Source organism: Solanum lycopersicum, chromosome 12 (genome assembly GCF_036512215.1).
Source record: "Solanum lycopersicum chromosome 12, SLM_r2.1".
In the NCBI taxonomy this organism is placed as follows: domain Eukaryota; kingdom Viridiplantae; phylum Streptophyta; class Magnoliopsida; order Solanales; family Solanaceae; genus Solanum; species Solanum lycopersicum.
The window spans coordinates 36,214,872-36,228,479 of NC_090811.1; the positions used below are offsets into that span (position 1 = coordinate 36,214,872).

The following is a 13,608-nucleotide window of genomic DNA, read 5'->3' on the forward strand; positions in this document are numbered from 1 at the left end:
TTTGATCCCTGTATTATTTAATAGTGTATTTTAAATGTATATATATGTTCACGTGAACACATTATTATTTACAATGATGTTTATGATATCCACATAGGAACATATATATCTTTAAAATACACTTTAAATAGGCGTAGGATGGGGGAGGGGGGATGAAAGATCCTTTTCATTTAAGTTTAGGAGTGGGGTTGGCGCGGTGGGGGAGGGTGGAGAGGAGGGATGAGATGGAGTAAAAATATAAAAATTTGGAATTAAAATATTTTTTTTTTGGGAGGGGGGAGGAGGGTGGTAGGTTCTGGCAGGAGGTCGGGATGAGGACGGGGGGTAAAAAAATAAAAAAAGAAATTGAACTTGAAAAGTATTTTTTTAAAATAAGTTTGAAATTTATTTTTTCAAAAAAAAAAGTTGTATTTTGAAGTTGGAGAAAAATTTTGAAAGATATTTTCCTTAATTTTTGAAAGGATATCATTTTCCTCAAATTTGAGAAAAATGAATTGATTTGAAAACATTTAACCCAACCATACATGAAAAAATTAAAAGACATTTTTCGAAATTTTTTTTCCTCGATACAAAACACACCCAATATATATGAAGTATAAAACCTTCTTCTACTTCATGAACGAGAGAGAGAGGGGGAATGTCTCGATTGAATCGAAAAGGTTCAATGTTAATAAAACCAAATATTATAGCTTTGATAACTTCAAGTTTGATAGTATTCTACATATTTTCTTCTTCAAGATTAATTCTCTTACATCCTCATCAAACATGGATTCACAATTTAGATTCATCACCAAAACTACGAGATTTTGTTGTTGATCATCATAATAAGCCAAAACAAGATGAAGCTACTCATCATTTATTAGCAAAAAATACTAGCAGTGAGCCATTTCCAAATACTCATCATTTACCTAAACCAAAGCTTCAACTGTCTTCTTCAACAGGTCAGAAACTTTGATATTCACTCAGTATTTTCATGTTGTTATTTATCTTGCCTTAATATTTCTAATTAGCTGCGTGCTTGTTAACATTACACAATTTTTTCATCATTTCATAGAATAAATTTTCGATTACTAACCTCAAGTTTTATGTATTAAATTTGTTGTTTAATTTGTCTTAGCTTGATTACGTTTTATAGATTATGTTTCTTTCATATTCATTCACTTTTGTACCCACTATTAGTATTTGGATGAAACTGGTAGCTTCTCCCAAAAATATATGGAGAAAACACGATGGTTAAAGCAATAATTGGGTCAAGCTCAAGTTCAAAGTCAATCCAAATTGCTTAATTGACCGATCAAGATTTGATTCAATCCAATTCAATTTTTATTAAGTTTAACTATTTTGTTATTTCTTTTAAACTAGTTTGATTAGGGCCTAAAAAAACTTTTTTTACTTTATTATGATTATATATAATATACAGAAAACCTCTTTTTATAAATACTTTGATAAAATTTATTATGAATCAATTTATATTACATATTAATTTTTAATTGGTTAAATGGATTGAACTAAAATATATTGAATAAAAAAATATACATATTAATAACTTATCTAAAATCTAATTGGGTGGGTTGGACATGTTTGTGTTGGATTTTGTCACCCCTACCTTCCATTTAGGCACAACTTTGAAAAGGATTTAACTGTACTTTGACTAGTTTTAAAACAAATCGAAAGTAATCTTTGTTTCTTTTAAGTTAAAAAAGGTCATTTTAATTTAATTTGAATTATTTATGTTGTAACTAGTGCAAACAAAATGAGTTTATGTTTTGATAATTCACCCAATCTGTTCATATATAATGCATTGCGTGAGCGATTTTTTAGATGGATAAATTAATCAATATTTAATTTATAAAAATATAGATAAAATATGGATAAAATAAATAAAATATGAATTAGCTAAATGAGTTAAGTTTTATATTTTTATTCACTCAAAATTTATGATTTCTTTTGTTAATAATATTATATTTTTTTCAGTTGTTTAATTTCTACTGAATAATAAATAATAGTGTAAAATAAACAAATCATCTATTAGTATTGACATTGCTTAAAGTGCATTAAGTATGTTTTACGATGTGTTTGTACGAAGGAAAACATTTTCATCCCTACCCTCGATCCCTCACCCCCCAAGCAACCCCTACCAGCACCCCACCCCTAATAAAATAATTTTAAATTTGTTTTTAAAGAATATTTTCAAATTCAAAATTTCATGTTTTCATCCCTACTATCGACCTCCCTCCCCTCCCCCTCTAAATATTTTCAATTTCAAATTTTATTTAGCACCCCTGCCCTCAATTCCCACTCCTCCCGCCAGCCCATCTATCAGCGCCCTTCGCAACCCTGTATTTTTTTTTTTAACTTTTATATACAATAAAACTAAATGAAGCATTTTCAACATATTTTATCTAAAAAAAGATTAAAATACTTTCTTCAGTTTGAATTATTTAGAGTATCATTCACTCGTAAAAATATGGGAAAATTAGTATTTTACCCAATTCATTTCTTATCCAATCTATTTTTATTTATATCAAATAAAAGTGAATTGAATTATTTCTCATTTTATGTTAATATATTTTTAATTCACCTAAATTTAATTTAATCCGTTCATTTGTCGCCACTAATCGTAATAAAATGAGCTCTACTTGATTATAAACCATCTGAAAGTCAAGTCTATAAATTGAAAACGTCAGTGAAAGTGAAATATACTTGCATGCTATTTTTATTATTTAATTGTGATAAATTTCTACAATTTGAAAGAACATATTGTTAATTTCTTCAATTGGTAAGAGAAGAATGAAAACGTATAAACATGATAAATTTATGTTTGGGGAAGGGGGTCAGCAGCCAGCCAGTAGGGCGGACTTCATCTTATCTGTTATTTTTTATTGTAAAATTTGACATTAGTTTTCACTTCGATATCTCACTTAAAATTTGTTCATTTTAGATATCTTATGTTGAGTTTATATTGTGTGTATTGCATTCATTTTGACCATGTGAGGTTTTTTTTATTCTTTTTTGATTTTTTTTTCTTCTTCATTTTTTAGCTGTACCACTTCTTTCACCTTTTTCCTGTGAAAATCCATGATTAAACTTACAAAATATGAAAAAGAAATAAAAATTATCACACTAATTTTGAAAATGTTTTATAAAAATAAATTTTTTTAGAATAAGACACCTATTTTTTTCAAAAAACCTAGAAGAATATTGTATATAATTTTCTATATCAATTAACAAAAACATATAATCTAATGATTTTTTAAAAAAAAGAAAAGTTGAAAGAAGAATAAAAAAATGGTTATAGAGTAGGGAAGACAAAAGAGATCGAAGGCAGATGGGTTAAGGATGCAAAAGGTGGGGTGAATGGTAAAAATAGATAATTTTATTTGTTTATTTTTGTTGAAAAATTAGTTGTTTTTGAATAATTTTGTATTTTTACATTTCAATTCTACATGACGCTTTTAATTTGTCATCATGCCATGTTATTTACAAGTGTATTATATGCATTTTATAATTTTAGCTGATTAATAAAAATGTGTTAAAATAACATAACAAATCTTTACTTGATATATAATGAATAAAGCCTACTTAAAATATTTAAATACAAATTAATATCATTTAAAAGACTACCAATGAATTGAACCTTTATTTAATCCTTAATTAGTATATCATTTTCATACATCTACTTTTTCCTTTCAACTGTTGAGTATGACCGGATGGGCGGCTACCTAGAATATTCTCCATCCTTCATTAACATATTAGTTCACCAATTCAGAAAATTATTCTTTTAACAACATGAGGTACCTTTTGGAAGTTAATACATTATTATATTATTTCGTTTGTATCAACTTTTGTGATATGTTTTATTTTTAACAATTGAATATTTTATTTTTGATTAAGAATTCAATCATTAAATATTTAAATTTATATATTTTTAAAATATATAAAAAGTATTACACGCCATAATAATTGACGATTCAAAATACATATATGTAAAATATAAGTTTAAAAGTTGATTTATTTGAATCTCAAAATTTAAAATATGTAATGTAAAATTGGGATTGTAAAAATATGATACTTGAGTTTAATAAAATAAAAGGTAGCTTATAGGGGACAATTACTCAAGTTCATATAAAAAAATCACCAGTCGATTTCACAATCAATGTAAGACTATTATCTACTCTACACCCACGTTACACTTAGATCCAATTAGAGCGTGGACAAATAGTTTAAATGAAAATGAACTTGACCCTGATATAATGTAAAGCTAAATCAACATTAAAAATTACAAGGATCAAGAGAGTTATTTTTTTAATTAAATTTTATGTCTGAAAATTAAAAGACAATTTTTACTTTCACAAAGTATCAAAAATAAGAACGGATTTTATACATTAATTTAAGCTGCATTTGTAGGGATTTTGAGTATTTACTCAGTGTCAGGGAAGTCTCGAGTATAAGATGAGAACTTGTGTTATAATTGCCTTTATCATATATTTAATCCAATTATTATTTCATACTTTTTTTGGTCACACAATCTTATAATTATCACTCCATTGTAAAGTAGAGTTATAATGGAATTTTTCTTTTTATGCTCCGTTGTTTAGAAAAGTGGTGCTAAAGATCTTTCCAAAACTAGACAAATTTTAAAATAGAGCAATTATAATGACGTGTAACGGTATACTAAGGGCCGGCTCTATTATAAAGTTATTAAAACAATAAATTTGGGTCCTACATTTTCTAAAGATGCGTTTTGTGCATATATATATTTTTTTTAATATATACTTATATACTATTTATCAAAAAGAAACTTTTGATGAGAAAGTAAAATAACTTTTTATGATTTAGTGTAGGATGTTACAATAATTGAAAAATAAAATAGCTTCTTCTGTTTTTAGTAATTATTGTGAATTTTTTTTAATGTGGGTACTTATTTTGTATGCACATTCATATCCTCTTAGTAACTAGCATTGAACCCACATTTTTATTATCCTTTACCCTACTCTCTTCTATTATTTTTATTAAATATTTTGAAGTCTAACCAAACCTTCTGTATTCTTTGAATAATAATTAATGAGTTGTTTGCTCATACCTTCTGTGTATACTGTGAATAATGATGAGTAGTTTGCTTATGAGAATATCACAATTAATTCTTTGGATGTTTCTTCTTTAAAATTTCAATCATTACGATTATCAATCATTATATACATTGAAGCAATGTAATGCTATTTTGATTTTATTATATAAATTTATTAAATTTGTGAGTCATATTTTATAATTATAATATGATATTTTTATATTAAGAAATTGTTAGTATTGATACATATGCTTACTTCATAATTATACATATTCTTGTTTTAGTAATTATTAAAATTTAAATTAGTCAACAAAAAATATATGAATTTGGAAATAAAAAACTATAAAATTTCATATGTAAAAATAATTAAGATCTCTTTATAAATTTTAACTTTAGGCCCTCAAAGTTGTTCAATCAGTTGATACTAGTATATTTAGTTAGCAGGTGTATGATCATCATATTAATTAATACATACACCAAAATGGAAAATGTTATATATATATATATATATATATATATATAAATAAATATACTACAATATAAATTACCATAATACGTATTATTTTTGGATTTCAGAAAAAAAGGTTGAGATGAAAAAAGAGATTTTTCATGACAAGGATGTATTCAATGAAGAATACAAGGAAATGAATAGAAGCCTAAAGATATATGTGTATCCCCACAAGAAGGATGATCCTTTTGCAAATATTTTATTAGCAGTTGATGATGAACCATTAGGGAACTATGCAAGTGAGAGTTATTTCAAGAAATCCCTTTTTAAAAGTCATTTCATCACAAAAGACCCCAAAGAAGCTGATCTTTTTTATCTTCCATTTTCTATAACAAACATGAGAAATGACAAGAGGGTAGGGGTTAGTGGAATCCAAGATTTTGTCAAAGAATATGTAGATGAGATTAGTGAAAAATATCCTTATTGGAATAAGTCAGGAGGGGCTGATCATTTCTATGTTGCTTGTCATTCTATTGGAAGGTCATCAATGGAGAAAGCTATTCATGTTAAGTTGAATGCTATCCAAGTTGTTTGCTCTTCAAGTTACTTTCTATCTAGTTATGTTCCTCATAAAGATGCTTCCATTCCTCAAATTTGGCCTAGAAAAGGACCATCACCTACAAATGCTCCTTCGCGGAGGTACGTGCATTATATTTTAGTCCCTCATCACCTTTTTAGTACGTTCTAAAAAGAATCATGCCCTTCCATGTTTTATTTTATTAAGTAAACTTACTCTCAATTATGATATGTTCTTAGTTAGCTATATACAGCCATAGTAATATTATAACATATATAAATTATATGTTCTAACTAAGGAGATTTTTAATTTGTATAAGTCTTTCTTTCTTAATTAGGTAGCCAGGAAAACACAAACATGTAAAATTAAAGAGTTTTTATTTTATATATTGTTTGTGTAAATATCTTTTTACCCCATAATATTGAAAGGTAATTAATTAGTTAGTCTTTTTAAAATATAAGAATATTTAAACTCTTGCAAATAAGATATTCCATTGGTTCCACTTTATATGACTTACGTTATTCTAAAAGAAGAAAGATATATTTCTATATTTAGTACTTATAATTTAACTTTAAAATGCCTCATTTTGCTCTAAATAACATGATTTCTAGCCACACAATTCAGGAAAAAGTTGGCTTTTTTCGCGGGAGCAATGAACTCGAGATTACGTGAAAACCTGATTAAAACATGGAATAATGATTCAGAGATCATGGTGCACCGCGGCCGCATGAAAACACCATACTCAGAGGCGTTATTGAACAGTAAATACTGCATTCATGCTAAAGGGTTTGAGATTAACACTGCACGAATTGGTGACGCTCTTTACTACGGTTGTGTTCCAGTCATATTGGCTGACCATTATGATCTCCCATACGCTGACATTCTTAATTGGGAAAATTTCTCCGTCATTGTTTCATCCCTTGATATTCAAAAACTAAAGCAAATTCTTCATGCAATAGACTACAATCACTACGTGAAGCTTCAAAACAATGTAATGCAGGTCAAAAAGCATTTTCTATGGAACTCATTTTCCAAAGATTTTGATATTTTTCATATGGTTATGTATGAGTTGTGGATTCGACGAAGCCATTTGCGACACTTCTACTGATCAAATTCTATTTCTCAAGGGCAATATTTCATTTTTTCCTCATATGAATTGTTGGTGTTATTTGTATATGTTCTATTTTTACCTAACAAAGAACATTTAGCTTATGTGGAGAACTTTATTATATGCCTTAATTACCTAGTGTTCACGCACAAACTAGATGTCATGCTATAGTTTATTTATGATCCAGAAAAGGGTCTAAAATGACCCCTCAACTATTTGAATTGATGATCCCTAAATACCTTCAACGTCAATTCTTTAACTCAAAATAATCTTATGTCTAACTGTCTGTATTCATAAGATGGATGGAGGACACAATATTGTACCAAATTCCATAGTTTAAATGCATTTCGAGTCATATATCGTTAAAATAATTTAAAATTACTTAGAATTTAAGCTTATATAATTAAAATAATTTTAGATTCGATAGTAAAGAAAAGATAAAAAGGATAATCCTATACTTTTACACCTCCCACTCACCCCTTCACTGTTTCTCTCTTCCACTCTTTTCAAATTTGGATCTTGTCCACAATTTGAAATTTAGTTCTTTTTTGTCAACTTTTGAGAAAACAAGACACAAAAAGGAGGAAAATAACGACAACATACATATTGTCACACGACTTTATTTTTTTTAACAATAGTTAAGGTTGTGACGAGTCTTTTAAAATAAAGTAAAAGTAAAATATTTTTTTAGAATTGCTATTTGAAACTGAATTTTTTCTAAGTGTTGTAAGTGATTTGGTAGTTTCTATTTTTAAAGGAAATCACTCTTTATTTTAGTCTACGAAATTAAGATTGGGTAAGAAATTTCATTGACCTGGGAAGGTGTGAGACACCCCCGAGTCCTGTGGATTTTAGCACGGGCGATTTATTAATTCATGTTTGGCTAAAAATGTTTTTTTGGATAAAAAGCAAAATCAAGTTAGTTGCTAATTTTTCATATTGATACAATTTCAGAAAAAATCATTTTAGTGAAATTTTCAGTTTTGCACAAAATGACACATTGTTCTATTTTAAAAGATAGTTATAGTTATAGTCAGTTTTCTTTAATAGTTAAATTACTAACCAAATATAGTCGATTTTATTTTTTTTGTTCCAATACTCATTTCATTTATTTATTTAAGAGAGAAAAAAATTCTATATATTTTTTTAAAGGACTTACAAAATGACAGATTTATATTTTTTTGCAAAAATGACCAATTTTGTCTTTTGTTTTTGCAAAAACAACCTATTATTTTTGCTAATTTTTTTTTTTGCAAAAATGACCAATTTTGTCTTTTGTTTTTTCAAAAACAACCTATTTTTTCTTTAGCAAAGAATGAGCTTACTTATCAATCCAACGATGAGGTAAAATTAAATTAAACACCACATTAATAATAAACATATATGTACATAATAATAAAGTATAACCATATAAAATTCACAATAGACTTAACTAAATCAAAATAAACATAATATAAACAATTGAATCAAAATATAAAAAGAACATGAAACATTAATTTATGATTAAATTGTGAAGTGTAAAAATAAATAACTAAATGTGATAACAAGCAAATAACGGAAGCAAATTAGTTGAACCACAAACTTACACAAAGATGAAATGTTTTTTTTTTCTATCTAAGAAGACTTTCTACTTTCTATTCTTATGATATTTTTCTTCTTCTGATTTCCTGCTTCTCTTATTTTTTCCTTCTTTATTATTGTTCTTCTCTTTGAAATGAAAGAAGACTGAGTTTAAATAAATGGTGAATATTAATAATCACTTCTTTAAATCTTAAGTATAATCGCATGCATTGAACTCTTTGCCTTTTCAATGTGCCACCCAAGATGATCAATATAATTCTTTTTTTTCCAAGATAAGATTAATTAAAAAGTCTTTTAGATGACTCATTTCTTTCTTTTATGGAAAAGCAAACCAGTCAAAATTCCTAACATAATTATTAAAAAATTTTAAACTTTAAAATAATTGATAAAAATGTCAATATTTAAACTGCTATAATGTATCGTAATATAAGTTATTACGTTTCTTTTTTTCTCAAATTGGGTCCACTTTTATTAACCGAAAAAACATTACTACCCACTTTTCTCTTTCTAATTTTTACCCACATCTTGTCTCACTCTCTTTCACAACGATATTTCCTCTAATTCATACGTTTTTCAACATTCTTTCACATTTTTTCAAAAAAAAAATAAAAATAAATTCTCTCATTTAATATCCTGTTCATTTGTTTTTCATTTTTTTTATCTTCCGCTTCTCTCACTTTCGTAGCTACTATTTATTTTTCACAAATTCGTGATTTGTTTTCATGTTTGAGATTTTATAGATTGTGGTAATTTACATTGACATTCATACATCATATATTTTTTTGATATTTTATACATCCATATTTAATAATTTAAATTTTTTTTTGCTTGTAGGGTTACTAATGTACAAGTGAAAACTATTTAGATATGATTTTGGTAAAAAAATCGGAAGAAGAAGAAGAAGAAAAGAGGAAAAATAAAACATAGAAGAAGAAGAAGAAGAAGAAGAAGAAGAGGAGCAGAAGGAGGAAGAGGAAGAGGAAGAGGAAGAGGAAGAAAGAAAGATGAAGAAGTAGAGGAAGAGGAAGAGGAAGAGCAAGAGGAAGAGGAATAGGAGGACGAGGAGGAAGAGGAAGAGGAGGAAAAAGAATAAGAAGAAAGAAGAAGAAGAAAATGAAGATGAAGAGGAAGAAGAGGAAGAGAAAGAGGTAGAAAAAGAAGAAGAAGAACAAAGAAGAAGAACAAAGAAGAAGAAGAAAATTGTGTTCATATCAGAATTGTATTCATATCAGAATTGTATTCATATTAGTTTTTGTTTGTTAATTATTTTCTTTTACTCAACATTTGTATTTTTATTAAGAATAAGAATTTAGATTGTGATTTGGTGAAGAAAAAACAACAAGGAACATGTCGGACAAAGTAGAAGAGTGTGAGAGAAGAACGTTGAAAAATTGTATTCATACGAGCATTGTGTTCATATTAATTTTTATTTGTAAATTGTTTTCTTTTACTCAACATTTATATTTTTTATTAAGAACATTACATTTCTTTTTTAGTTTGTAGTCATTTCATAAGGTATGCCAAATAAATTTGTACTTTCTAAGCAAAGATATATCCTATATTTTTCCACAAGCAATTTGTATTTTATTTTTAGAATATTATATTATTTTAAATATGTATTCTATTTTTTTGTAGAATCTTTATCCCTATTTATTTCACAATCAATCTGTACTTTTGTAGGATATTGTGCTATTCCTCAACATATTGTATTGTTTCCACCATGTATGCTATTTTTTCAGAATCTTGTATCCTTTCATAAATCACATTTCATATGCAATGATTAAAATATATTGGGATACACTGAGTAATATTTTTATAATATAAATGAAAGAAAAATATAGTTGAATATCATGTCTGGGATTCAATTTTTAATTTTCATTATGAAAGTAAAATATCAATTTTAATTTCAATGGTAAAGTGAACAAATAAAGTATAAAAACTATGGTATACGATTACTGATGATAATTTTAAGTGACATGTTCCTTTTTTTAACAAATTTTTTTATCTCCCTTGATTTTCTTGTTTCCATTATTAAATAATAGTTGTATTCTTGTAAATCAAACAAATAAAAAAAATTTAAATCAGATAAATAACAAACTAAAATAATGAAATTTTAAATAAATACTGAAAGTGTGGCTAAAGAACCCTATTAAATGTCAAAATATTGACATTTTGAAAAAATTTTCATTAAAATTTATTAATTGAATAATAACTAAATAAGTAATCTAAAAATTTAAAATAGGCCCAAAATGTAAATCCGTTTGATCAAGACCCCAAAATCAAAAAAAATAAATCAATCCACTAACACAAAATCCAAACATCTAAACTATTTTGAAGATCATACACAACAAATAAGGTAGAAAATAAAAATAAAAAATAAAAACAAAATATAAACAATAAAATTCAAGAAAAAACTTCAACATGATAAGACTTAAAAAAACTAACAAAACAATATAAATTCGGCATCAAAATGAATAAAGAACTCATGTGTATTGCATGTGAATAAGGACTGATTTGCATTGCACATGAAAGAAAGACTAGTGTGTATTGCACATGAATGCAATATCGATGCGTATCGCATGGGATTTGGATTTGTACATCTTTCTCATGAAAGAAAGGATAGTACGTTTTGCACGTGATTAAAGGACGAGCGCGTATTTGCATGAAATTCAGACTGGTACGTATTGCACGAAATTCAAATTGGTGCGAATTGCACAGAATCAAACTGGTGTGTATTTCACATGAATAAAGATGATGTGTATTCCACATGAATAAAGTACGTGTGTGTATTGCATGGAATTATATGGGTAAGTATTGCTTGAAGCTCTCGAATTGAGAGAAAAAATGTGAATAGAATGAGATAAAACAACAAACATGTAAAGACGTTGGAGAACTTCCTTTTTGTGATATTTCATTCTTGACTTGTAATCCCGCGTTTTCTTTTGTTCCTGTATTGAGCAAAATAAAAAGAAAATTGTTAGTTTAAAGTGGTGGTTGTTGTGCCTTGATGTTTCCATTGACTTGACCATAATCCAAACCAATTTCTCTGACTCTACTCCGAATCCTTTATGACCAACATTTTAAGCTTCCTCTTTGTCAATTCAGGGGCCTTGATCTTTGGTACTACCAAATATCATGGTATGACTGATGTCCCAAAGAATAAATTATTTTTCTAAATATTTTTTTTCATAAGTTAAAGAGACTATACCGTGTTACTTCACGAGTTTTCAGTGAAGATCTGAGGGTTTTTTAGTCCTTTCTTGATGACATGTCAACTCAGATACTCAACTTTACTTTTTGGGAATCCCAGTAAGCTTTGCAATCTTTTACCTCAATTTATCAAGAGATTATATCGAAAAGACTAGAAAAATATCATACTTAAGGGCGTGAAAGATTGGATCAAGAAAGACTATAAACTTAAGGAAGACAATTCCATTTTTAAGAAAACTTAGAAAGAGAACTTATCTGGAGTCATATGTCGATTTTGAGTGAACCATGACATGCACTTTGGACTTGGTACCTGATCCGTTTGAGTTGTCTAGTTCTCAAAATCTGAATCATCATCAATTTAAAACTGATCTATGTATCCTTTATGTAGAAGTGTCGAGAAATGGTCATCTTTGAAGATTTCTTCCAATTAGTCATTTTCATGATGTTCTCTCCTTTTATCTTAAGGTTCCTACAAGAGTTTTCACCGATAAGATCTTGCCTTTTGTCATCTTATGGTGCCTATGAAGGTTTTCACCGATGAGACTCTCTCATTTCTATTTTTTTTACTTATGGTGCTCACAAAGGTTTTCACTAACAAGTTTTTTTGCTCAAGGGAAAAGGATCTGGAAAATATTATTACTTTGGCCGAAATTGTTACAACGATACAACTTTATGGAGGATCTTTTACCCCCTGCATTATTTGATAGTGTATTTTAAAGGTATATATGTGACCACGCGACACATTAATTTATAATTATTCAACATTTATGATGTCCATGTGGGCACATATATACCTTTAAAATATACTATTAAATAGTGCAAGGGGTAAAAGGTCCTTTCCAAAGTTTGGTATCGTAACAACAATTTCGGCGAAAGCTCAAATATATTTTAAACCTTTTCCTCTTTACTTAACAATGTTGTCTCTGATGATCAATTTTCCGTGCAAGACACATTGAATCTATCATTTTTGGAGTTGATCAAACTATCAGTTGTTAGAATATAATCATAAACGAAATTACAATATGATACTATTTTATCAAAATAAATTAAAAAAAGTTCCCTAATTTTCAATAAATACTGGAATATTTTTTTTTGTACGACCGAACCCCAAAGGGTTGCCTACGTATCCTTTTGGAATAAGGTGAGACGTAGTTCAAATTTACAAAGAGAGGATTTTTTTGGAAAGATATGCCTTTCTTCTCTCAAACTATAAACTTTCCACAGTATCTTAGAACGCATATAGATGTAGTATTTTTTAAATGCGTCTGCATTAACAATCATTCTTGTCATTTTCCCTCCAAATCCGTAAGGTGCAAAGCTCCTTTGGAAAAAACTTCCTTGATAAGATATGGATCTTGCCAATTTGGGGCAAACGTTCTATTGGCTTCTTCTTTGTGTTGGAGAATGCACTTTAATACCAGTTGACCTACTTCTAAGTGTCTTGGGTGCACCTTTTTGTTGTATGCACGATCCATCCTTCGCTAATGCAACTAACCAAAACAAATGACTGTCTACCATTTCTCATCTATCAATGTGAGTTCCTCTAGACAGATTTTGACCCATTCAATTTCTTCAATTTTGCCTCGACAATAATTCGAAAAGATGGAATTTGGACT

The 13,608-nt window shown here is 27.9% G+C and overlaps 1 protein-coding gene and 1 long non-coding RNA gene across 2 annotated transcripts; both read left to right on the forward strand.

Annotated features, from left to right (window-relative positions):
- The first annotated feature begins 407 nt into the window (after positions 1–407).
- LOC101244353 (probable glycosyltransferase At5g03795) lies at positions 408–7,305 on the forward strand. Its single transcript, XM_026028740.2, has 3 exons — positions 408–941; positions 5,645–6,215; positions 6,718–7,305. The coding sequence occupies exons 1-3, from the start codon at positions 638–640 to the stop codon at positions 7,199–7,201; spliced, it is 1,359 nt and encodes a 452-aa protein (XP_025884525.1). The 5' UTR covers positions 408–637; the 3' UTR covers positions 7,202–7,305.
- Positions 7,306–8,806: 1,501 nt separating this feature from the next.
- Positions 8,807–10,237, forward strand: LOC109119164 (uncharacterized). Its single transcript, XR_002026376.3, has 2 exons — positions 8,807–8,943; positions 9,617–10,237. It is a non-coding gene; the product is annotated as an uncharacterized lncRNA (long non-coding RNA).
- Positions 10,238–13,608: the final 3,371 nt, after the last annotated feature.